Source organism: Cataglyphis hispanica, chromosome 18 (genome assembly GCF_021464435.1).
Source record: "Cataglyphis hispanica isolate Lineage 1 chromosome 18, ULB_Chis1_1.0, whole genome shotgun sequence".
In the NCBI taxonomy this organism is placed as follows: Eukaryota; Metazoa; Arthropoda; class Insecta; order Hymenoptera; family Formicidae; genus Cataglyphis; species Cataglyphis hispanica.
Window position 1 is genome coordinate 4,886,442 of NC_065971.1, and position 27,718 is coordinate 4,914,159.

The 27,718-nt window shown below is 32.0% G+C and overlaps 2 protein-coding genes across 5 annotated transcripts in view; one reads left to right on the forward strand and one right to left on the reverse strand.

The window, feature by feature from the left end:
- Positions 1-25,987, reverse strand: part of LOC126856234 (proto-oncogene tyrosine-protein kinase ROS-like) — a 33,991-nt gene extending 8,004 nt beyond the window's left edge. The window contains exons 1-13 of one of the 4 annotated variants that reach the window (XM_050604556.1): positions 24,793-25,987; positions 24,373-24,703; positions 14,493-14,552; positions 7,915-7,974; positions 7,659-7,749; positions 5,202-5,434; positions 4,699-4,938; positions 3,567-3,714; positions 2,850-3,352; positions 2,311-2,594; positions 1,301-1,657; positions 718-1,021; positions 140-463 (exon numbers count right to left, since the gene is read on the reverse strand). In XM_050604556.1, the coding sequence (XP_050460513.1) occupies positions 140-463; positions 718-1,021; positions 1,301-1,657; positions 2,311-2,594; positions 2,850-3,352; positions 3,567-3,714; positions 4,699-4,938; positions 5,202-5,434; positions 7,659-7,749; positions 7,915-7,974; positions 14,493-14,552; positions 24,373-24,525 (2,757 nt within the window). In that variant the 5' untranslated portion in view covers positions 24,526-24,703; positions 24,793-25,987. Of the gene's footprint in view, positions 1-139; positions 464-717; positions 1,022-1,300; positions 1,658-2,310; positions 2,595-2,849; positions 3,353-3,566; positions 3,715-4,698; positions 4,939-5,201; positions 5,435-7,658; positions 7,750-7,914; positions 7,975-14,492; positions 14,553-24,372 lie in introns of all 4 variants that reach the window. The other 3 variants (XM_050604559.1, XM_050604557.1, XM_050604558.1) reach the window with 3 other exon arrangements.
- On the forward strand, positions 5,880-7,141 carry LOC126856292 (cAMP-dependent protein kinase catalytic subunit beta-like). Its single transcript, XM_050604692.1, has 2 exons — positions 5,880-6,206; positions 6,419-7,141. Exons 1-2 carry the CDS (start codon positions 5,880-5,882, stop codon positions 7,139-7,141), a joined length of 1,050 nt encoding a protein of 349 aa, XP_050460649.1.
- Positions 25,988-27,718: the final 1,731 nt, after the last annotated feature.

Below are 27,718 nucleotides of genomic sequence, written 5' to 3' on the forward strand. Positions count from 1 at the left end.
TTTTTTATTTTTATTTATTTTTATTTTTATTAATATTTTATTTTTATTAGAAATAATATTCTAATATCAGAAATTATAATATTATTATTAAAAATAATAGTATTCTAAGTATAAAAATTAATTAGATACACAAAGAAACCTTTTCCGGAATGATTTTCTGATTCATTGGAATTCTTTCGGATGTGGGTGCTCGATAAACGATGGATCCACTTTCGTAACTTCGAACTATCCAATAAACGTATCTATTTTCCGTGTCGAGCGTGAGTCCCATCACTTGTTTGCCATTAAAAATTTCGTCCGAATGATAGTATCTCTTGTTCTGCCCATTTAATCGTACAACTTCCACAGCGTGACCAGTAGACCAATACAAATATGCTTCTAAAGAGTCGATCATGAGTTCTTTCACGATTGCTATGATAGACATCGGCTCTTGTTGAGATCCATCCAAGTTTGCTCTTGTTATCTGTGAAGTCAAGATAATGTTTTGTAAAGTATATTCTTGAAATCAAGTAAAGCACATTTTTAACATTACTTCAACAAAAATTTTACAGTCATCAGAAATAATAAATATCAATTATAAAGGTTTCCAATCTAGATATCGACATATTTCAAAAAACATTTCTATCAAAATTATAATAATATTCATGTAAAAAATTGAGTTGTGCACTTGCATACTCTAATCTGCTTTAAAGTTAAAATACATTTAATTATATTTACTATCTGTTGCTTTGGATTTGCCCAATACAGCTTTTTTGATAACCAGTCCACGGCGACACTTCCCACCGAATGAATGTTAAGCTTCATCTTTTGATGATTGTTAACATTATAACGATATAGCACGGAATTATTTCCTACTATGTACAGCACATCCTTGTACCAACTAACGTCAACGATGTGGAATTCGCTCTCGGACTCCTTCAAACTTGTCTTAGAAACGAGCGTATCTATATTTTCTCCGGTTACGTCACTCCTCAAAAGTCCCTCGTTCGACGACCACAAGATAGACGCGTGCGAACCATCTCTAAATATATAATTTGATTTAATAAATAATTTACGAGAAGAATCAGCGTAAATGTAAAAGAGACATATTTTCATAAAAATCTTATAAGTATACAAAATTTTAACAAAAACAAATTAGAAAGATAGATAAAGAACATGTAGAGAAAAAAAGAAAGGAGAAAAAAGGAAAACATTTAAAATTCAATATAAAAATATATCTGTCATATTTATTATTATTTTATTATTATTAATATATATATATATATATATTTAGTTTAATAAAGTTATTAATTAATATTACCTTAAAGTTCGCCCGCGAAACTCTGTGGACCATGGTCCTCTACCAGCGTCCGTATATGCCGCAGCTTTGATTGAATATTCCGATTTTTCTCGCAAGTTATAAACAGTATGTGACAGTCCAACGATATCTTTCTGATGAATAGTTTCACCAGTCGATTCGTCTATAATTTCAAGCTCATATGACCAGTCTTGCCAAGCGCCCTTTCCTTGATAACCTAGTAAATGAGGAGCTTGCCAGGAGACCTTTGCCCTTTCCGCTCCTAGGACAGCTTGTACTCCCGTAGGTGGATTTACTGGAGCGGGAACGGGTTGGCTTGCATTCATCAATACGTTCACACTGACGAAGAAAGTGTCGGGCCTGAAGACGAAAATATTTATTCGTTTGCTCTATTAATGTAGGTTTAATTTAATTTCTTACAACAAGAATTATTTATAATTTTTACTAATAAACATTAAAATAATATGAAGTGATAAGATATATATATATATATATATATATATATATTGTTCCAAAATATATATATAAAAGGAGTTTTAAAGTAAACAAATCAGAAAGAAGAGCCTTATGTTGAATACTTTTTTATTTTATTAATATTTAACAATATCTTTATAACTCTTTTTTCGAGAATATATAGAGAAAAGTATCAAATAACTGCCAAATGTGTAAATACTGTATATACTACTGTGTGTTCAATAAAGTTATATTATTATTTTTATATTACGTTAATAGTGGGGATAGTTTCATCAAATGAACTCCGTACGACCGTATCTCGAAAATATCGTAAGTAGATACCATTTAGCATAAGAACAATTTTTTTTAATAAAAATTCATCGCTTTATTATTTATAAAATAAACTATTTTCTCTTTTAGAATTTATAACATTATTATGTTATAAATTTTAACATTTAATCATTGCACTCTAGCCTAATTATACGTACAAAAAATAATGATAATTAGTGTTTAAAGCCAAATGTAAAATTCAAAATTAAAAAAAAAATATATAAGAATACCTGTTAAGATAGGAATTGTGAAAATATCTATTTTGATGATAGCCTTCGGTAAGAACATCTTCACCATTAGTCCAATAAAATAAACCATTTGCCATAGCTAAAGAAACAACGTTATTGAATTTTGGTTTTTGTGTATTGGAGCGCAAATCATAAATTTCACGGCCATCCAGTGTCACCGATAGCACTGTATTTTTAGTGTGATGAGGAACAAGTAATCGAAAATTCATATGATCTACCGTGAAAGCACCCAAGTTTGCATCCTCAAGAATTAAATATGGTTGAACCTAAAATAATAAAATAACGTTGCGATTTTAAAAAAAATAATTTTTTATATACAAATATTTTAATAATAAATTTCTTTTAAAAAATTATTTTATTTAAAGAAAATAAAATATATGTTAATAACAACAGCATATTAAAATAATTAGTATACAAGTCTTATTAGTATTTATGCTTAACAATGTTGAATCTATTAGTATAACGCTAAAAATAAAAGTTTTAGTAATACAAAATTATAAATAAAAAAAAAAAATTTATACCTCGTGTTTCACACCGTTGCTGATATTAGCCAGATCTAATCTATACAATCCTACTTTAGTGATCCAGAAGATATACCCATTGTAAGGATCGACTTCGATATGCGAGGGCCGGGTTAAGAATCCAGAAATAGCTACTGTCAAACCTTTGCCATCCAAATTGCATCTGGCTATTTGCCATACTGTGGTCGCGTGTTTTATCTCTCCCAACACATATAAGTGAAGATTCAGCCAGTCAACGGAAAGACTAAATGGTTTGAAGTTCACTCGACCAGGACTCAGAATGGCTTCCGCTTCCGATCGCTTGGCAAGCGATATCGAGGTACGATACACGTAACCCATCGAAGTGGAAACGAATAATTGAGCGGATGCCACGTGTATTGCCACTCCACGGATCACACTCTCGGTCTCGTAAACGACACTAGGCTCGTCCAACATATCGGCGGCTTGCATCATGACCATGTGCTCGCCACCGAGAATGAGAATCGGCTGTTGTGTATCCTTGACTGAAAATCGTTTTTGATTAGTCATTTGTAAATTTATATTTCAAATTTATTGGACATGAATTTATGGATATGAATTATAAAGTGTGAAAATCGATAGCCGAAGAGATTTGATTCTTTGAAATAATAAAATTGATTGAACTCTGAAAGACAGATAGATTTGTGTCCGCATTTTTGTTAATGCTAAGATAAATATATATTACTCTTCGCAACGTACCGGTAGGTTCTCGAGTTGTAGAAATGTAGATAATTGCGGGTGGACCCTCGCCAACTCCATTTCTCATAGTCACACTTACAGAATAATTCTGATTAGGTTCGAGATTTTGAAACATGTAGTGATTGCTGTTCTCGGTGACTGGGATATCCTGTTGATAAAATAGAACGTACATTTTTTTATAGTTTATAACCAACCCACCGTGAATCCCTCGAAGAAGGGAATAAATAAATATACACACGAAAAAAAAATTTTTTTGCTACTATAGTTAATCATGGTTTGAAAAATAATTTTTTAAACTACAGCAAATGGTTTGCTGTTGCCTCTAATAAATAAATATCACAGCTAAGATGTTCACTATACATTACAACTGAAATCGAATTACTACATGCAATTTTTAATATGGCAGCTAATTTTTTTTTTTTTCGTGAAATCAGGAGAAAAAACGCCATGCCAGAAACTTATTTTGCAGATGATCTGGTTCGTACAAGTTGTTAAATTTAATATTAATGGAATTTTGTGGATAATGTAATTAATAAAAATGCAGTAGATATCTAATATTGTTAATATTAAACGTTTTAAAGAAGCGGCCATGCTTTAAAAGCGTGCATTCTCTTCAAATTAATATTAGTACGCAACATAAAAAGCGAATAAATATAAAATAAGAAACTCATTGACGATCTTTAATTCTTAATGTATTCATGATTTTAATAAAAAAATCTAATATAGTAATAAAAACTAACAAAGAATATATTAATTAAGCATTTTATAATTTTTGTAAATTAAATGCAGAGGAAAGATTTACCGTTATTGTTGGATAAAATGACAAATATATTTTTTAACCTTGCCATAAAAAGCTCAACGCGGTTGCTCGCCAATGAATTCTTCTCAAACGGGATAACGGGATGTACCTTGCAGAACCAGTTGCACACATTACATTTCTACATAAAGACAATAGTTAAATAGTATAGAAAAGCATAACGACGCGTGTTGCGCGAATATACGAAGATATAAGAGTGCATCAGTTGAGAGAGAGAAGAAAAAAAGGCTTGTGCATACAGAAAGTATGCGAGAGACACTTCGGTGTGAGTAATCGGATACGTATGTCTGTATATGATTCTGGCGTGGCGTGTACCTTAAGCTGGGTATGTTCAGCCCTTTGCAGACGCAGGACATAGGACAAAAGTGGCCCGTTCGAGAATGGGCCCGGTTCCCAAGATACAGATACGCGGTAGCTGTCTACCGCCGCCGCTCTTACAATTACCGGTGCTGATGTAGGTAAACCGGCCGGACATGTTAATATTACCACACTCGGCGCTGACACGATCGGCTCCGGATTGTGCTGCGACGATTTCAGGAGCAGCGCAACGCGAAACTGTAAATGCCAGTGTTTTTTTTTTTTTAATTGTATAAGAGAAGAAACGATTCAACAGTTTTAAATTCACATTCCACCTAAAATCTAAATTAATGCATGTTATTTAAAAATTTTACGCAGATATAGTGCGCATTTTATATCTTATTAATATAAGTATATGAGAGTATACTTGTATCTGTGTGTCAAATAAATAAAATGAGATAGAATTAATTAATGAAATATTTATGTAACTCTATTTGAGAGATTCTTTTGTCCTTACGTACCCTGTACTTCGTGTATGGCTGCAGATTTTCGACTAGTATTTGATCACCTTCGCCCCATGATTGATTCCTGCAATACTGCCATGTCTCAGCTAGCTCTTCGTATCTCCATTGCACCAAGTATGATATGCCTCCGGCGCGTTTATCTATACCAACGCCTTTCCATTCGAGGCTGAGCGAGGTCGCCGTCAAAGAATCCGCGACCAATGCTGGTGCCGGTGGAGTGCCGATTTCCGCTATTCGTAAAAGTGATTTTCTTATTTAATTTACAGAATCTTTTATGCTATAATAATAAAATATCAATAGATATTTAATTAATATTTTATTGATATTTTATTTAACAAAATTTAATTTTATTCGTCTTTATAAATTTAAGGAAATAAAGGGAGTGTAGAAGGGAAGAGGAAAAAATTTTTTTAAAAATGTAAAGAATTGAAATTTTTTACAATTTTATATTAGCATTATTTTTAATCAAAATAATACCAATGCAATATATATGTGATGACATATGCATCATTATATATATATATATATACGTATTAATAAACAACGTACGATCCACATCCCATCGCACATAGCGATTTTTTAAAACAATTAAAATATGTCATCTCATGGTATATTAACCTTTCAAGTTTAAAGCGTTAAAAGTTTAAAGAATTAAACGCATTTCAAATGTCACAAATGTCCAGCGTTGAAAGAGAACTAATGTTCAAGGAATACAATGATATCTTAGATAATCTGAAGGCAATGTTTCTGGAGAAGTGGAAGAAGAAAACGGAGGATAACGCAAAATTGGAGGACTTTGAACGTTTCAGAACCGTCGGCACTGGTGCCTTTGGCCGCGTTCTCCTCGTCAGATATAAACCAACATCCTTGTATTACGCTATGAAGATCCTCGATAAAGGGAAACTCGTGAAGATGAAGCAAGTGGATCACACGCGTAACGAGAAGCGAATCCTGCAATGCATCAATTTTCCTTTTTTGGTTTTTATGGAGTTCTGTTTCAAGGCAAGAATCAAAAATCGAAATAACGACACTATTATCGATACTTTAAATTTCTATTTTTTTCTATACAGAATGCATTAGCCAGATGGATCTCTTTTGGCAAATGTTTTTCTGGAAAAGGAATTAAATTGTTTCTCGTTATATCTAATAAATATCCCAAAATATTCTCGTAAAATCAATGCATCTAACATGCTATATTTTAATCCTTGTTTCAGGACAACTCTTATATATATATGGTATTGCCGTTCGCGCAGGGCGGCGAAATGTTCACCCATCTCAGGCGTATGGGGAAGTTCGATGAGTCATTGGCGAAATTCTATGCTGCTCAAGTGGTCTTGGCCTTGGAGTATCTGCATCACTGTAGCCTAGTTTACCGAGATTTGAAGCCGGAGAATATTTTGATAGAAACTACCGGTTACATCAGGATAACCGATTTCGGTTTCTGCAAGATGGTAGATGGTCGCACGTGGACTTTGTGCGGCACGCCGGAATATTTGGCGCCGGAGATAATTCTGTCAAAGGGTTACGGTAAGGCTGTCGATTGGTGGAGCTTTGGCGTGCTGGTTTACGAGATGAACGCGGGATACCAGCCATTTTATGCGCCTGATCCCATGAAACTTTACAAGAAAATTGTAGCAGGTAAATTCAAGTTTGCTCATCACTTTGGCGAGAACCTAAGAGACATATTGAAGTGCACTCTGCGAGTGGATCTGACAAGAAGATACGGCAATTTAAAAGATGGTTCTATGGACATTAAGAAACACCAATGGTTCCAGTCCATTAATTGGCTCGAAATCTATAATCAAAAAGTGCAACCGAGCTTTATTCCTCAGTGCACTAATCAAAATGGTGATACAAGCAATTTTGATCGTTACGATGAAGAACCGCTTCTGATCGCCAGTTTTGATCATTATGGGAAGGAATTTGTAAATTTTTAGAAATGAAAAAAGCGGGCAATTACAAAAACTGATATAAAAAATGAGAGATTGAGATTGAAAAATTGATACAGAAATTATATATATTTATTTATGATGTTTACATCCTATATTTAGCACTTAATTAATTAGTTTATGATAACAATAATCACAAAATAAATAATATTCTTTAAGTTTATTAAAAAAAGAAAAGATAATACAAATAGTAATAACAGATAAATGACGGTAAAAGAGGCAAAATAAAAGGAAATTTTCTAAATTTAAATATTGTACATTATTATCATAAAAATTTATAAACACGACTGTACACAATAGTGATATTTAACTGTATGAGATTTAACTGTAAGTTTAATGAGATAATGTTTTGTGTTTATAAGAAATAAATATTTTCTTCTCTGATAATATCTTTCATCATTAAGAGATGTATAAAATATTTAAATATCTTTATTACATATAAATTTTAATATTTTTTCATAAAAAACGTATATTTCAAAATTAATATCAAGAGATGCTATTATACCTTTGAGCTGCTGGAAGTAACGATTTAACGCGTCGTGGCAGCCCAAGACGCAATATAATTCTTTCGGCGGGAGCAGTTCTTGCGTTCCATTCTGTAAACAGCACATTGGATTGATATTATGTATTTATTTACTAGATAATTAGGTTGAGGTTGTTACGTAAAAGACCGTGCGAAAAATTACATTACGAACATGCTGCACTTTTACGTAAGCTCGTCCGATAAATGTCATAAAAATAAAAGTAGCAGCGATACTAACGCAAACAGCTTGGCAGCTTGTGTCGAGCGCTTGTTTCCATGTTTCGCAGCCTTTTGTGCACTGAAAAAATAAGCATAATGATAAAAAAAAAAACGGCAATATCTTCGTATATTTCTAAGACGAATGATTTTTTTCAATCTTTTAAAAATTTTGAATTAAACGCAACAAATTTAAGAAAAAGAAACAATTTTCTTTCTTAGAAAATGCAACATTAACGCAAAATAAAATATAATTCTTTTGTGTTGATTTTTTTTTTTTTTTTTATAGAATGCAATGTTTTAAATAATATCGATGTTTTTGTGAGTTTTGTTAATTATGCCAAAGAGAGAGTGTGTAGATAATATATAGAAAAAGTATTTTGCTGAGAGATAAATATTTTTCAATATATATACAAATTTTATCTTAATGTAATGTAAGTCATATTTTTTTAATACGATAATTTTAAGTAAGATATTTATATAACGTAATATTATAATGCAATATCTAATTTATATAACAAAAATGTATTTGTTATATAAAGTAAAAAAAATTGTTTCAAGGTTGAATTATGCGGCTTATATTTTACAAGTATTTATTTCTAATTTTTATGCTTAATTCTAATTAAAATTTTTTGCTAATTACATTTATTACAATCTACATTATTGTTTCATGTGGACATTTTGTATTCCAGACAAACAATAGAACGCCTCACGTAAGTATATCAGATTTGCAATAAATGGTCTATACAACGTATTCTTCCATCGAAGGTCATTGGGCATTCTATACGTTAAAATGCAATTCCGGAAGTAGTTGAACAATGGGTCACGTTATCTGGAGCGATGTGACATAACTCGCTATGTTGTCGCGAGGTAAAGTCATAATTTTTCGTGATCGTGTCTGATCCCGGCCTGCGTGGCACGTGCCCCAAGTAACGCCCACGTTCATAAGACTCTCGTGGCATGGCAGCTTGTCGGGCATGGATTTGCGAACTGAAGTTTAACGCATTAACTTACTGCGCGAGAGGATGTGGGCATTTGTCGTCGACAACAAGCCAGCTGTAGCCGAGGACGCAGCTTCCAACATGTCTTTGTTTACCTTGCGAAATACAATTCTTTTAGCCGCAGTTTTCTCTCCCGAGTATATAGTTAGTATTTTCAAAATTATTATACATGTAACGGCAAGAACGTAATTATTAATTATGGTAAAAGTGAAATGATTTTTTATCTCTTGTTGTTCTAATTTTTTCGTTAATTTATTTTTTCGAAGCGGAGAATTTCTTTCACAATTTATCAAACAATATACGTCATTAAATATCGTGTTTTTCATTAAGTTTTGAAAGAAAACATCAGAACGGAAAATATATTCGCGCACTTACAAATATACAGGAGCGACTTGTGCCTCAAGTGTCTCAAGTGCGGACTTTGATAGATCTCTAAACGAACATGGAACATTTCAATTATCGCTGCAAGTTTTTTAAATATTCCAGCTTATTGAGATGATTATATTACTTAATTTCATAATTCTTGAAATAATTTTCAAACAAACTAATATTTTTTCTATGAAAAACAATGAAAAAAATGAATGCATTTCTTTTATATTGCTTCATTGTCACAGTTTCGTTTGCTTTAATCATAAATAAGTATAATGGAATTTTATAGTAGTGCATAGTGGAAAGTCTATTCCAACGTCCGGAGTTATATACAAGAGATGCTATTTAGCAATTGGCAAATTGATCATCATTCTGGTTAGTGTGTTCGAGAGGCGCCATACATAAATAATACTGCACTCGACATTGTGGAATAATAAGCAAATTGCCATCGTACGAGAAACCTACTTTCTTTCAACAAATTGTAATGTAAAACCTGCTAATAAATAATTAAAATTCTAAAAAATTAAACATTTTTTTTTAATATAAATGTATTTTTCATATAATTCTTGTTAATAGATCTTCATAACATTTTACAGACAAAGCTTCAGTATTTTATTTCTTTTCTTAATATGTATCCATATGATAGACTTATCAAGTTATATAACAGAAAGATGTTTTAGGTCTTTAAGCAATTACTACGTACGTTGTATTAAAAAAAAAAAAATGCGAATCTTTTAAGCACGAGCTCGTTACGAGATGCGCAGCGCATTGCGTATAATAACGCGCGCGTATTAGGTGGTATATACGAGGGTATCACATAGGTCAGCTTGTCTGAAAAGTCCATGAAAATAAAGGGACCTCTCGTGCCAGATAAACGTTATTAATAATCATTTGACGTAGGAGCTGTACGACAATCACGGCGAATCGACACAAGTATCATACAGCGATATCATTCAAATATATTAATTTCTTGTCATAATTAACGTAATTGTTATAATAATTTTTTAAATTAATTACAGAGTCATGTTAAAAATAAAGAATTATTAATTTTATTTTTTAGTAATAAAACAAATCTGTGTGTAGATTGTAGTTATTGTTTCTGTAAAATTTCAAATATTCAGATAATTTTAAAAGTAAGTTTTGCCTTGAATATTTGAATGTATATTAAAATACTTGCTTATTTGAATTAAATACAAATATTTAAATATATCTGGAATTAAAATTTGATTCTCTTTCTTTATTTCTCTCTCTCTCTCTCTCTCTCTCTCTCTCTCTCTCTCTCTCTCTCTCTCTCTCTCTTTCGTTCTCTAATTAGTAGCTACGCAGAAACATAATATAGTTCATTATCAAGCAAATATTCTACGTGTTGATTTATTATTTATCTAATTTATGGCTATAATGACCTACTACTTTTCGCCATTTTTAATGATTGTGATTAATTTATGATTTTTAGCAAATTATATAATTTTGCACTTTTTAAAGGAAACATAAATATCAAATTTTTTCGGAACAAAGAATGTACGTTTTCTGCTGCTCAATTTGTTTTAACGCAACTGGGTGCTTTAATTCGGCACGCCTCGTCAAGCCTAAGTTTTTAAATGCTCTACTCTAGTCGTTTACAATGAGGGTTGACAAAACTATCAGACAGTTGAAAATGGTTAAACCGAGAGCAACTCCGCGCACAGCGGCCGCTAATTTCTCACTTCCTCATTAAATCCTCAGCGTGTATTATGCCCCCAGCTGGGCTGTCCCTCCGCACACGCGGCTCCCCGTAGATCGTAGATCTTCATCCTACCACGGATGAACATCTATCTGTCCTCTCTTCGTTTTGCTTTAACCCTATTTACTGCTTTCAGTCTGGCTCCACAACCATAGACAAGCAAGGAAAAAGTTCTAACGAATATGATGACTCAAATTATCTCCATAATGTCTTTATAACGAGCTGCTAATTTATGAGCAACTGATTAGCAATGTCATGCTTTAATAGATTTTGACGTTAATAAATTCGACTTTTGGTCTTGGCATTGATCGTTTAATATTGTCTGCGTAAAGCAATTTTTTATTATATTTGTGCCACATATATATCATTCGTTAGAAAATATTTAAATTTTAATTGTTTTTTCTTTTAATTTTCGAAATATCTAAAAAATAAATTCTGCAATGTAAACAATTATATGTTATATTTATGTTTATTGGTCAAAAACAATCTTTTTAGATATTTATGTTAATCTTAATAATAAAAAAAAAAAAAAAAATAGGAATAGAAAATAATGAGAAAAAATTTTCGTCAAATAATATGAAAACATTAAAAAGATTTTTTCTTCTCATCCTCTCCTATACACAGATCTTATCTTTATCATTTACAGCAGCAACTTTCAAGCCAAAGTGGCTTCTGGCAATAGCTACTATTAAGCAGAAACATTTGTATGGATACTTCGCTGTCGGTGGCCCTCCACTTTACTTTATTGTCAGATAAACACACTCGACTGTCTGGATTCTTGGCATATGATACAAGCAAGCAAATGTTCATTATTTGTTCGTGGTTTATGTTTCTCTCAATGTAAAATAGAAAATGCTTCATCAAGGAGCAAAAAGAGAAAAAGAAAGAAAGGAAGAGAGAGAGAGAGAGAGAGAGAGAGAGAAGTTAAATGTAATTTGTAATGTAATTAAAGTTTTACGCTAATATATATCTATTTTTTAATATTTATAATATTTATATAATTGATCTCGATACTTATTGTTTTTGTTATATTTGCAGCAAAAAGCAATTTTTATATTAATTAATATAACAGCAAGGTAAGAGTAGTTTATTAATTGTGATAAAATTTTGTAAAGATCGGAAGTTATTTGATGGATATTTCCGGAGACTACATTAATTTTCGAGAGCAAACCAAAAAATAAGAGGACAGTGAACAAAAGAAATTCCAACGATATTTATTCATCGTTATCGACCTGTGAAATTGCCGGAAGAGACGTAAAGTCAATCTGATGATTTGTGTAATGCATCAATGTTGGAAAACGCAAGGTATACTTAATCTTTCATATTAATTATCTGGATAAATTAATAATGCAAGAAAATTAAAAAAAAAAAATTAATAGCAGATATTTTCTGTCCCTTTTAAATGCATATAAAAATTAAATTAGATATTTTTATAACGCTCTAAAAAATGAAAAAGAAAATATGAGATTGGTGATACGATTCACTAATGATATACAATACAAGTTAAAAAATTTCTAAAATTGAAGATTCAATACAAACTCAAGCAAAGGAGCGCAACATTTAAAGGCTAGAAGTGGGTCGCGTCGAAGCGCGTGAATGTCCAGCTAGAATCGCGAAGCGTCTTCCTCCACCTACGTCGCCCTGTCCGTTACTCGTACGCGTTACTGGCGATTTACGAACCGTGAAACGAGCCGAGGGAGGAAATCGTTTTAAGCGCAATTCGCGCGGTAATTCGCTTTCCAGGTGCCGCTCCGACGACGCACGCAACGAACATCGAACCGCGCGTGATATCCTCGCGCGCCGAGTAACATGAATCGCCCGACGTATCGACGACCGCATTTTTTTTCGGACATAATTAGGTACGCCCTTTTTGTCATTTTCGTGGGGTTAATTGCCTTGCTCATTTCCTATCCTGGAGACACGCGTTGTTGGATATCTTTCCGGGGGGGAGTTCTTTCAATGTTTTACTCTCGTTGGAATGTGCATTTAAATTTTTTTTATGTAGCAAGCTAATGATTGTCTTATTAATTGGAGAAAGGAAATTTAAAAAAGCGAGGTAAATAGGCAAAAAAGATTATTGCGCTTTAATTATATTGGATTTAACTAATGTTAATAACGAGATACATTTTATTTCTTCAATTTTTATAATTATTTTACATTTTGATGATATTTTTTATTACTTTGTAAAAAGGAAAGTTCCTAAAATTGTATGACAAAATAATTAAATAAGGTATTATCTTCTCTAAAATATCAGATTTACTGTCATCGACTTTTCAACTGTTTTCATAATCATCGATTAATTTAAATTTTAGTTTCACTGGAGTGTTTTTTATTTTTTTCTAAAACTCAGAGTAAACGTTGACAATGAATTTATCTCATCATGCGATGACAAAATTTTGACACGAGCACGGCGTCGCATCTCCCAATTTCCCTCGCTTTTTCTCATTCGCACTTCCGTTTTAGACGGGGAGGAAACCGGGAGAGAAACGGAATTATGTGACAGCGAGATGGACGAAGCGCGAGAGAGTGAATCCGGAGTCGCACGGTAATTTGGCGACATCCGCCATCGGTCGCACTTGTACGCGATCCAATTTAAAGGCACGAAGCCGTACTAGAGAGAGCGAGAGAGAAAGGAACAGAGAGAATGGCCATTCTTTCATTCGTACTCGCGTACATGCGTACGTTTCGTACGCACGTACGTATGTACATACGCGCGTCCGCCCCATTCATCGCTCTCGCGTTGTTGTTTTTTTTTTATTTGCCGTTCACCATCTCCGCCGTTGCCGCCGCCGTGAGTTAGGAACGACGGGGCCCCCTGGAGCACCAGCGGAAGTACTTTCATTGTAACGAGGGACTGTCGTCCCTTCATTTTCGTCTCCAACGTCCGCACTCCGTTCATTCGCGTATATCCAGGACTACCGATTGTTGTCCCAATGCGCGAGATTCGTTAAAGCCGCACAATCGAAAATATAAGGAACAGAGAACAGATATTAGAGATAAGGAACTGACTCGACTTTTCTAAAGTAACTTTCTTTTCAATTTTTTAGATTATCTAATGTCTACAAACTATAAAATCTATCGCTTATTTTTCTAATGCGTTCAACTGCTCCTTATTTCTCATTACTTATTTTTAATCGCTAATATTTGTTCCTGTTTCTTATATTTTTGATTGTGCGGGGGTCCTTATAATATTCCATATGATTAGATTTTATCAATAGGACAAATTCAATCTTTGAAGCAGCCAAACAGATAAAATTATATCTATATTGCTCCTAACATTTTATTTATTGTTAATTTTTTACGCATTTATCTTTTATATAAATTGTAGATCAATATATATATATATATATATTACTGGTGAAAGGCCGTTGGTTCTATGAGTGTGAACTATATCTCTCATTTGATGGACAAATAAAATTTATTTACTCGGATAGAATTTTAACCAAGACAATTGTGCGTATGTTCTCTAAATAAATTTAATTCAAAGATCAAACACGCGAGACTTCTTACCTGATCGATCTTACATTTCACTCCGCATCCCACTTCCGAACTCAAGTCGTCCGTTCGATTCTGCAATCAAATACGTATGTCATTTTAACATATATCTTTTTATAAGATTTATATAAATTATTTTAAAACTAGAGAGAAATAAAATAAATCTTTAACACTAGATCATTGATTTCTAAAAGTCATAGTTATATATCAAGTTGAAATGTAGCAGGATGCGTTGTACGCGATCGACAACACGCGATCATCGTCGATTAAACATAAAAATAGAGACGTCGAACAACACGACGATGCATGAACGGTGCGCGATTACGTTACGTACAGGGGCGGTGTAAAATAAATTGAATCGCTTGCCGTCTTTAAAAGACGTTAAACTGTTCCATCCGGTTCAATTGACACCCCCGGTATCTGGCGTATTTGACACCGCGCGTCGGAATGAATCGCCGAATAATCCCCTCAAGGTGCTCGCGGCCTTCCGCACTAACGTCGGAGATAACGTGCGCACGATACAGAGGCTGCACCTGTACGTTACGCATTTCCGTGGTGGCACAGGTGCGTGTCCGGTTCTCGACGAAATGCCCGAAAATAATTGGAAAGAGTCCGAGAGATCGCTGACAGAGGGGGACAAGTGGAGTCGTGTACAAATATCAATGGGAGGGGTGTGAAGTGACCCATAGTAACTATAGTTATCGCCATGGGAATTTTGGAAGTCGATTTATTTTACCGTCTAATTATCATAACGTATTTATTATGGAATAGCGTTCCCACCTGCGGAATGCAAATTTGTATATCAAACCGCTGTGAGAACCTCACGCTTTCGCTTTGTAAATCAGTTTAGCAATTTTTTAATCTAATACAGAATCTTATCTTTCTTCTATCTGTCGTACTTTTGAAACTCTTAATATCGACAAGAAACATTACTTCTGCATAAAATTAAAAAAAAAAAATGTGATTAAATATTAAGTCTTCTGAAAATCTACTGTCATTCTATGACATAAATTTGTATATAATTACGTTTTTATAAATATTTATTTTTACGTAATTAATTAAATATGTAGAATGTCATTGTACAAACAGAAGGCGCGAGTTAAATTTTATTAAAATTAAATATCCTTATTATTCTTTTCAAACATTGCCAGCAATCATCGGATATACATATATCCCCATCAAATAGCTATACAAGTATTTTACAGCGATATGATATTGACTCTGAATTTCTGCAATTAGATAATGTGCGTGGTCGACAAATTGACTTGTGCCGTGAACAAAAATTTCCGCGGAAGTCGTAATAATCCAGAAATGCTCGCGACGCGGACTGTTGAAGATATGTTTGCCGCGTGTTTTCCTCTCGCGTATAGCAGTCGCAACGAGCGATGGCGAGTTCAACGATAAAGGTTCAAGTGAGAAGAGAGGGAAACGGTAAGAGAGTGTTTTCGCATACTATCTCGCTTCTCTCGTGGATCTATCAATTTTACGATGATTTTTTTCATTCCGCTCTCGTCTCGTGGAAACATCCTCTCGACGTAAGCGTCATTTAACTTTGCACTCGATTAATCAATCTGTTCCGTGCGTGGATGAGAAACCTCTCAGATGCGTGTGGCCGTGTTTATCTCTATGTTTTAACATACATTGTTACGTTGTCTTATTATTAAAAAAAAATTATTTGTACAATGCACAAGTGCGTATTGATTTTTGCGCAAACATTACGTCGTAGTTCATGGTAAATTAATTAATATAATCTCACATAATCTCGTTTACACTTTGGTTACGAATTATTTTGAACTTCTTCGAAGAAAGCAAAGAGAACTGATAAAAGGAGCAAGATATAAATGGCGTACGTAAAGATAAATATCATAAGATAAAATTTTTTCTTCCTCTAATTTCGATTCGATTATATTTGATTTGATACTTTGTAGTCATGATTTGCATATAAATCCATATATTATTGTGTAATATGTGAAATATTATGCTATCGTTTCTTTTATAATCTTATTATAATATTTTGTTTCTGATAGAGAATATTTTTTTGCATATTAAATATGTTTTTTTATCGAGGAAGAAATTACGCAAAAAAAGAATTAATAAAACAATCGTCTCTCGCGACAAAAATAATTTTCATTTTGCTTTTTTTCTTTTAATCGTTGCAACGATTTAACAAAATAATTCGGCTTCTTCGATTAGTTTCTTTTTGTCTTTTCAATTTATTTCTCCAAGTAGGCGTCTCTTTTCTCTTTGCCGGATGCTTCTGTTTTCACTACAAGTTTCAACGTTTCAACGGTCTTAAAAAAAAAACAAATTATCTCTTAAAGAGCAGTCTTATCCGATCTAAGATAATCGCTTAATGCATAGGTACCTATCCTTTCGTACGTCCTTCCGTCGTGTTCAACGTCTACGTCACGCTTGGCGGCGCCGGCCACCTGTTGCGTCTTTGTACCTCGTAATCTCGAACATGAAAATAATAGCGGATGTCAAACACGGAAAAATCTACTATACGGAAATGCTCGTTCGCTATTCAGTAAACAACTCTAGAGGACTTTATATCATAGATATTCTTGGCGAAGGAGAAGCTTAAGAAATGCTATTGTTTTTCCCATTATCAATCTAATTATAGATAATTATTCATTTACATTTATTTTTATGCTATAAATTTTTCCTTTTCCTTGTCTCTCCATTTCTAATATTAAACGCCAATAAAAGATATAGTATAATGATTAAAATTGAAAGATGCTTACTTTTTAAATAATTTCTTTACTATATTGGCAGAATAAAACTAAATAAAAAATAGAAGAAATTTTTAAACAGGTTAAAGATCACAATACGTTATAAATAAACGTTAAGGAAAAGATTTCTTCAAATTCTAGCAAATGCACATCATGAAGATGTGACGGTGAAGCTGAACGGAGCGACGGACAATTTGATAGTCGTGGAAATAATACGATGCGGACATAACGTTGTTATTTTGCACTCGCTTTCTTTGAAACGTTATTTCAAGTTTAAGGTAAAAGGTGTCGAGTTTTTTCCTGCGGTCAACAACGTGCACGGTCGCACGGTGTTGGATGTACACCGGCCAGTGTCCACTCGGTTGGAACAGCGGTCTAAGATCGAGTTCTCTTTGCTTTCGGCAATCAAATCGCTCATGCCATAAAAGAAATAGTAAAACATGACAAGATATTAAAAATTATAATTTTAAAATGAAACAAATGTACGGAGCAACTCATATGCGGAGAACAATATTAAAAAATTTATCGCCATGAAATATTACGTATCATTAAAAAATATTACTCGCTATAAACATTTGAAAATATGCAAAATTTTGAAATTGAAAAAGAATTGGAAAGCACATATTTGTTAAAATTTATGGGAAAAAAAATGGAAGAAAAGGCAAGTGGAATTTTTTTTTGACATATTAAATAGTATTTTTTCAAATTCAGAAACCTTCACTTTTTGAAACATCCTACATATTTTTAAAATAATGTTTGTTTATATTCCTTTATGTACGGTTTATTATCTCTGACGATCGGTTTATTTTCTGATTTTTCAGATGTTTACATTTAGAAGACATTGTTGTCATTTAAATGCACGCAAACATTTTCTTCCACGTCAATTATTCTCATATTACGTCGAGAATTGAAAGGATAGACATCGCGGTTGAAACTGTAATTATTAGCGTGGTGACCAGGAAGTTTTCCCAGCTTCGATTTCGCAATTGCCACGTGCATTTTAATTTCTCCTGACACATACAATTTAATTTTTACATTATTTACAAGTTGCAGATAATAAAATTTGAAATACATATTTAATATTTATCTTATTTGTGAGCAATAATTTGATAAATATATCAAAACAAAATGAATCAGGATTCTTATCTTTACATATAGATGTATAATAAAAAAATAATATACAATTTTTAAAATGAAATATATCAGAAGATTAATTTAATTTAAATAAAATTTTAATTAAAAAATAAATATCTATAAATTTATTTTAAATTATTAGAATTATTTGAAGAAACAATGTATTTTATTGCTATATTTTTACATTACTCTGGAAAAGAAAATTAAATATCTCACATACAAATAATTTAAAATAAAAAGGATTAATCTCTCTCCTCGACATCCAATCAACAATTTGTATTGCGATAGCAATTAGATATTTGTATACACATCATGGCGCGATTAATCCGACCCGACGAAAATCATTCTAATAGTCTTTTCCCGTGAATGAAATCCACAATGTTGGCGCGACGCGAATTAAATAGAGGGTAATAAAAATTGACAATGACGTTGTCACGACGGACCGACCTCGTTTAGCTGTACGAGATGAGACTTTAGATTATCGTTGACCTTAAACGCATCGTATGTCTATGCTAATATGATTGCATGAGATGTTATCAAAATGCACTTTCACGTTTGTAAGCAGCAATTCTATTCCTATATAAATATCTTTTTCGTATAATGTTTTTGTGAACAAAATATTATAAAGCATCCATCTGGGCATAGTTCACAGAAAAAGGGTCCATGAAATTTCTCACACGCGATTAATCTTCCTCGACATTTGTGCTAATGTAGTTGCATACGGGTCTACCCACATCTATATTTCACTAATTTTTTAATGTTTCCTTTCGTGAAGTTACCACAGAAAAAAGAAACCCTCTTAGAAGTTGAGTTGATGATCTAATATATTTCGTCCAGCGTATCACTGATAGAATAGAGATATTTGTCTAAGGAAAAAAGCAAAGATTCTTCTATTAAAATAATGCTTGATTTATAATAATCTTCATTTATCTATTCTATTTATATTATTAATTTTATCGTAATATAAAAATTAAAACACTTTATTCTCTCTTATGTATAAACATGTTATTTTTTATACTTAACAATGTTGTCAAATTGTTTTTGGCTTCTCATTAGGTTTTTCAACTTAAATAAATCCTGGGAAAGGCGGTGCGCTAACCGCTTTTAACTGGCGTCATCCCAATTAAAACGCGTACATATGTTGGCATATGTACAGAGAATGTGACTAGTCATACACAGTTTTCAACCGGTAACGAATGGCAGCTGATCCGACTGTTTTTAATTTAACTTTTGACCTTAGAAGTAATTAATAAAATTATGAGGATGTCCCACCGACATTCATGTTGTCACTTAAATATTTGGTGGATATTTCAATAATTAAAAACACAATTTTTCTTGGCTCAAAAATATTATTGATTTTCGGAAATAATTCATGTAAAATTTTGACTTATACGCCGAATGTAAATTAATTTCTCTTCAAATATCTTTACATCATTGATAATGCGAAATCACGTGCTCCAGATTTGCGTCACGATTAAAGGTGAAATTCGCACGATTATCGATGCTCGAGGTGAACCCCTACCGCGCCACGTTGTAGGTGAGAGGATGTGGCCGGCAGGAAGTTTATTGTGTATGGCTACACATATAATGTTGCATGCCGGACAATTCTGCATATTCGACGCGTAACATCAGGCTCATCGCGCGAGAATCCGGGATCTCCTTGAATATTTCATACTTTAATCGTTAGAATATATGCGCAGTTTATTTTTTTTTTTTTATCAATATCTCCCTATCCATATATACTTTCCTTTATAATAATTATTTATAAATAATGAGATTGTCTAATCTACAAAATTAAAATTTATTAAATTTTTTGTCTGAATTATAATTTTAATATTTTTATTTTGACTTCTGTTTTATAAAATATATGTCAGTCGCTCTTCAAGAATTTCGGGAATATTTACTTGCACTCATATTAAACATAATTTAAATTATGCAATGACGTTGATGCGTTTTAATAAAGAGTGAAATGCCGATAAGACATTACATTATTACTTCTTCGCAAGAATTTCTATTATCTTATGATAAAAATGCGCAATAATTATATATGTGCGTGTAATAATTGTTTCTTGTCAACAAAGTGATAAAAATATAGTTGTTAATACTTGCAATATGGAGCAATTTTAATGTTAATAATATATGTAATTATTACTAATTTTTTAATTGTATATATTATAATATAATCTAAAGTTATTTTAACGTTTCACTACATCTTTTTTACTCTAAAGAAAACTTTAGAAATTTATATCTCAATTTAAATAAAAAAGAGAAAGTGAGATTTTTTTATCAAGTTTCCCTATTATATTTTTTAGCATATAATCTTTTAACTTTAATGTTATATTTTATAAAATTGTTTTTATTAATATACTAATTTTCTTAATATGTCTAGTTAAAAAATCTTTTTAATAACCTCGTGCACATATCCACACACATACATAAACATATAATGTTATTTCTATTATACATTTTCATTTTTATTTAATGCCTTTGTCGATGTTGCAACTGATTTAAAAACAGCGTATTAGAAACGAGTAGATTACAATGAGAATAGAGAATAGAGAATGATAAATTATTTATTAAGTAAGAGCTATCGCAAACTAATTCGAGATTAGAACATCAGGGCCGATGAAGAAACGAACATCTAAAGAAAATTTCTCCGTGGATGTTATGCAAGCTTAAGGTCATTCTCTAAGCACCCGAAGATATGATATGAACTTTACTACTAAAATACTCGCGTGTTTAGTAAATAATACGGGCGCCTATCGCATCATTTTGAACTGGCAAAAGAAATTCTGCTTCAAGAATTAAATCATCAATATTCTAAATTAAATGAAACATGTAAATACACTAATATAAATCAGAAAACAATTTCTCTTTATTGTCAAATAATAAGAACAGCGCGTTAAATATAGCATAGCATAATTAAACAATATTATATTTTATTCTCATCTTTATAACAAAGATTAAATTATATGATATAAATAGATTTGTCAAGATTAAGTCAATCTGAAAACTTTATGTAAAAACGTGATTTTTTTCCGATTTGCATTTTTTTCATAAGATTAATCTATTTCAAACTTAGAATAAGATTATAACAAGAATTTTAAAAATCATGATTCTGCTTGATTCGTAAATTATTTGATGTGCTTTTTTCACAAAAAGATGCTCAATCAAGATCTTTTTTGTGCTGCCTTGAAGAAGTTTCTTTTGATCATTTGGAAATTGACGAAGAGGAAAAAAAGACTTAATAAGAGAATGAGTTACGCTATGATAAGGGATCGAATAAAGTGATTTTTCTGGATCATTCTTATCTGGCTGCGATGGGGTAATTGAATCGATAGCAGGCGGAGAAAGGAGGGTTCGGTGAGTTCGATGACTTATAATATCGCTCAACTGTCATAAAACTAATTGAAATAAAAATTAATTTTTTACATGCAGTCTGCAATTCTCCGCGAGAAAATGAGAAATGAAGTTGTAATTTGCAATAGTTCGTGAAATTGTTTTTTAATCTAAAAATAATTTTGAAATATAAAAATTATTTTAAGCACATCAAAGTTAATAATAAAGTCAGAAATTCTAGTAATTTCAAATTTGTATTTTTACATTAGTTATTTTACTTGCAATTGTTTAAAATTATTTCTCGTAAAGTTATTTTTTTCAAACTTTATCAATTAATTAAGTAGCATCGTTATTTATTTTAATAATAGTATTATTTTTTAAAAGAGTATCACGAGTTTTTATCGAAATAACTCAAAATAATTAAAAAAAAAAAATTTCAGATTTGTTGTTATGTCTTAAATATACAAAAATTTTACATGACACATGATTAGGAAGATCTCCAGCATTGTACGCAAGGTTGAGCGTGATCTAATATCAGAAGAAACATTAACGACGATTTCTTTGAGGAGAGTTAAATTGATAATTAGTACCAATTCATTCTCCTCGGTTGTCGAATGTACTGATTAAGGTTACTGTTTTATGGCAAAACTTCTTGCTGTCGCATTAAACCAGTGTACTTGCTACTTGAAAGTAATATAAAGTAAATAATGTGCTGCTTATTAAATTATCAAAGATTATTCTTCGAAAAATTCGAATAGACATACACGTATATATAATTTTTATTTTATTAAAGTTTAATATGTTTATAAAATCAATTAGTTTGAAGAATCATTTTATGATATCTATTATAAAAAATATAATAAAACATTTTAAAAATATGTTTAAAAATTTTACTTACTGCTCTTTAGATGCAATATTTATATTATATAACTTATTACATAAGCCAATATTGTATACTTATGTTAAGAAAAGAAAAATAAAAAAATAGATATCTTTAGAAATTTTTAAATTATATATATAGAGTTCATGTGATATGAGATATACGCGATTAGTATAATATATAATTATATAATTAATAATCCGAATCGATGAAAGTAACACGCGATAAAACAATATTCTCGTAAGAAAGGGATTAGATGGCCCTGTATCCGTTTCGTGCTTGTCTTTCATCCTCGAGCTATGCTTATAGGTTGCCATGATGCGCCGTCGTGTAGTTAAGTTAATTAATGAATGGTACAGTCGGGCTGGAGAGTGGACTTAAATTGATACGTCCTTCGCCGCACAGACTCGCGCACAGCCATTTTCGTGCCGCCACCGCTCAGCTCGCCGCTGAGGATGCTTAGCGTGGTACCAAAATAAATATTTTAATTTTTAAACCGAACATTTTTGACAAATTATTTTACAGTTGAATATCGACGCCGAAACAAAATAGTTGTATATAATAATTTTTAAATATTCTGTGTAGTTTCACAATTGCACATTATTCAAACACTAATTTGTTGCAAAATTCATTAATTTGTTATTACAGCAAGTTTATTCTATTATAAAAAATTTGTGATTTTGATAAAAATGAATTGAAACGGAACAGAAAGTGCGTCTAGATTATACCAAGTATTAGAAATACGCGAATTTCTTCTGCTTTTGATAAATTATCAATTCGAATCGAAAAATTACGTCACGGATGCGATACGCAAGGATGCGCATACGTGCGTTGCATTGTAAGGAATGCTAACGTATTGTCATGGCGCGATAAATTGACGCGCCGACATGAATTTCGAAGATCACGTATGGCGCAAATTGTGTGCGTTGTGTGCTTTAAATATTCCTCATTAATTAGCGATTAACCCAAGAGACAATTGACATTCAACATATGAGTCAATTAAACGGCGAAGAAAAAGAGTAAATGTGCAAGGTACTGCACACTGAAAAGATATATATACAAATAATAAAAAATTGCAATAAAAAGTAATGATTTTTGATGTGCGAGATTGAATCTTGATTAAAAGAAAAAAATAATTTTAATAATCGTATGTGTGAGTAACGTAATTGTAATTTCATAATAAGATAGTACAGTTAAAGGTAGCCATAAATAATATTGATAAGCGAAACGAAAGATTTGATAAAGACCAAAAATGTTATAATAAACTCGTTAAATCGTAATCGTGTAAACATTGAGATTTATCGGTACAGGCTATCTATTAACGACGCGATTTCGATATATACTACGTACTACTACTATGTATACTATGTATACTACAGACTAAAGTGCAAATAAATAAACTATTATCTCGTTAGCCAAATTATCAGCTGTTATTCGTCGATGGTTCTTATTACAGCCGCGTGAAAATATACGCACTTGCTCCATTTTTATCCTGTGAACATTGAGTCTGCGATTGTTTAAAATACACAAACCGTGATTTAATTTGATATTTTATCTTCACATTTTACACAGTAGAAAGTAAATCCAAAAATTGAAAATTAAAAATTAAAAAATTTTATTTAAGTTAATTTTGTATTTCTTTTTTTTTTTTTTTTTGTATGTTTATTTTATGTTTACAGATATGAGAAGAGAAGAAATTGGTTTCTCAAACTTAGAGATTTCCTTCTGGACATTAAATCCATCGGTTGTACATTACGATTCAATTATACAAGTAAACTGCAATTTTTAACACACAAAAAAGGTCTCTTACCTGCATAAGATCCAGGTCCGGGCACTTGGAAGCGCATTCCTCCTGGAGGCTGGTCGGAACGACACGATCCTCCAGATCCTCTGGCAGGAGCGCCACGGCCACCCCCGCCAGCACCAACAGCTTCACCAAAACGCATAGTCCCGTTCCTAACATAATAATCCCCTCCCCCCCCCCGTAAATTCTTGCGTTTGATCAGCTTCCGCGCGATTCTCGGTCGCCGATTCAGCTATCAATAATCATCACGCCTTCTCGATCTTCTCGATCTTCTCAATTTCCAGACTGTGCTAATCGATTAACGTTCGATGCTTTCTCATGTCTCTCGGTAGATCTTCTGAAACGGATCGCAACGTAAATCGTCGTTGTCACTCGAAAATGTGTGCGCATCAGCAAATGCGATGAAGTTGCGATCAAATTGATTACTTTCGTTAAATATGTGGAAAAAATCTGGAGTCCGGGCTTTCGAAGAAAATTTCGAGGAATTGGGTTATCTAATTATTAGAAATCGATGTTGTTATAAATCATTTAAATAGCAATGAAATCCAGTGTGAAATTATTTGCGAACATCGTTATCGATCTTTTTTGTTATCGAGAAAGTCCTTCTTCACGAAGAAGATGCTTAAGTCATGAACTTCTTAAGTTTTATCTTCCAATATTATTTTTAAACATCTTTTTCTCATCGATTGCGATATTTTTCACGATTACGTCTCTCGACAAGAACTAACGCATGAGAAGTGACGCATACATGCATCCGGTTTCATCTAAGAAGAAAAACTAACATCAATCTTCTTTGGCGTGTAGTTTCTTTCAATATTCGATCATCAATAAAATCATCGAGTGATAAGTAACGTGCAACGATTGTCGCTTCAGTCAACTGCGTAGAGCGACTATCTTGTTTTTGCACAAAGTTTATCAATTTAAACTGCGATTTTAGCATTGCAAAATATCACGCGATTGCATACAGATTCAGTTTCAAAGTTATCGATCATGCGGAATGCACAAAATCATTCATCTTCTGTCACTTTCGTCGTGATTCAGGCGTAAAGAATCACTGAGTCCGGGCACATTCTGCTTGTCCATTTTTCTTTTTTTTTTCACTAAAATTTGCAATTGTCACGATTGTTTCGTAGATTTCTCATTACACGTGTATTTCAGATTTTACTATTCGTACTTGTAGTACCTTGACAGTCAGTGACACTTCAGTCGCGCGGCGAACAATACGATCGGGCGATACGCAACACTGTTGATGGCTGGCGAGCATAAGAGCAACTGACTCCGAACGGCCACTCTAGAGTTAACCATCCCCCACTACGAGCCATGAGCACCCTTATCTGCTGCACTCCGCTTGCGGCTAATTCTCCTCGACGAAGATACTCGGCACTCGCTTTGTGTGGGTGCGAACGTTAAGGGAGGTACATGATCCAGAGGTCCGTTCTTACGATACCGACCATTGACTCTGCCTGGTCAATTGGCAGATTGACCTGTTCTTACTATCCTCGTAAACTTTCATTCATCTATTCGCACGTGCCATTAGCTAACAGCCGATAGTTATCTTCGAAGAAATGTAACGAACATCTGGATCAATTTGTGGGGAAAGAAATTGCAAAGTAATATATTTTGATGATTGATTTGTTTCCATTGGCAAATTTCAATTCAGTTATACCTTATGTAACGTATTATAATTTTTATTTATGAGAAACAAGTTTTACAAATATATCCATGCAGCCTAAAAGTTACATTTTAAAAAGTATGTACTTTTTACTTATATTTCTTATATATTGTTTATGATGAGATTTCTTCCCGATATAATTAATATTTATAATATTTATAAATATATAATATTAAAATATCATATATTAATATTTATAAAAATATAATATTTATAAATATATAATATTTTTTAAATATTAAAATTTTTTCTTAGTTTATTATAAATATCAAAATATATTTCTTTTTTACTTAAATAATTATAATATAAGATAGATTGCCTTGAAAGAAAGCTTACTATAGCGTTATCGTTTTGAAATAAATATGTATTAAATGCCACATTTATCCTATTCATAAGTCGAATTAACAATTTTTATTTTTTAGAAGGTTTATGTCACAGGTGATGTAACAAAGTAAATTTGAATATAAGTTTTCTTTAAAAAAGATAACAATATTTTGCACGCATTTCGGAATTTAGGAATGTTGATATTTTTTCAATCATTTCAAAAGGAATTTAAAGAAAAGCTTTCTTAACTAATTAAAATAAAATTATATTTTTGAAAAGAAAATGGATCTATTTAATTTGTTTAATATTCATATAAGATTGTTATTAAGAAATATAAAAGAAAGTTAAGTGTGATGAAAATAACTATATTGTATTTTTTAACTTGCATTAATATAATTCTTGATTTATCACATTTATCGTGTACGATTAAAAAAAGAGAAATTTTGATTGATAACATCGTGGAGTTTTTAGGGCCAGTCTTTTATTTATGCGAATCCTTCCATCGATTGTTATTCTCGTGAATACGTTTGTTAGCTGTGAGCCCATCAAAATGATGACTCATTTCGACAGATTAAATCTGCGGACAACGGAAAGTCAGACTGTATTTATGCCATTGTTAACTGACACTTCTCTTTCTTCGCGATGACCTGAAGTCTTTTCTTTGCCAAGCACGCCTATCCAATCGATAGATTCGATCTTCTCTTCTTCACGAAAGTACCATAGAAAGTGTGAGTAAACAAAAATTACATATGTAATATTGAAAAATTACATATGCAATTTTGAAATATTTCATATCTTCCTCGCACGCATATATATATTTAAAATGTCTCTTCTTCTCTCAGTGCTTTTTAAATAAATACCGTCATATTTTTTGTAATATTAAATGCCGAAATGGACTATGCGTGCATGCGTGAAATATATATGTACATGTTTGAAAGATATAGATAGGATAGAATAAGATACAATAATTTTCAAATCTAGAATCTGCGGCTAACTGCCACAACGAGGGAAACTATGCGATACGAATGCACGTTAGTCATGATACTCCAGTTTAGATCTGTATTAACGTCCTAATGTCTTAACGTGTTAATGTCTCAGTCGCTGCTTGACTTCGTAGCAGACGAACAAATGCGAATTCTTTGTCTAGGTACGTCATATATCTGTCTTCTGAGCAAAAATATATTATTATTTATATTTTAATATTATGAAATAAAAATTTGTGGATAAATAATTTTATTACTATAAATAACTTTATTACTATACTGATTCATATATAGATATAAATATATTAAAGATTAAATTTTCCTTAAAAAATGTCGCGATTTTTATGTAACAATTAGTTTATTTTCTCACCAG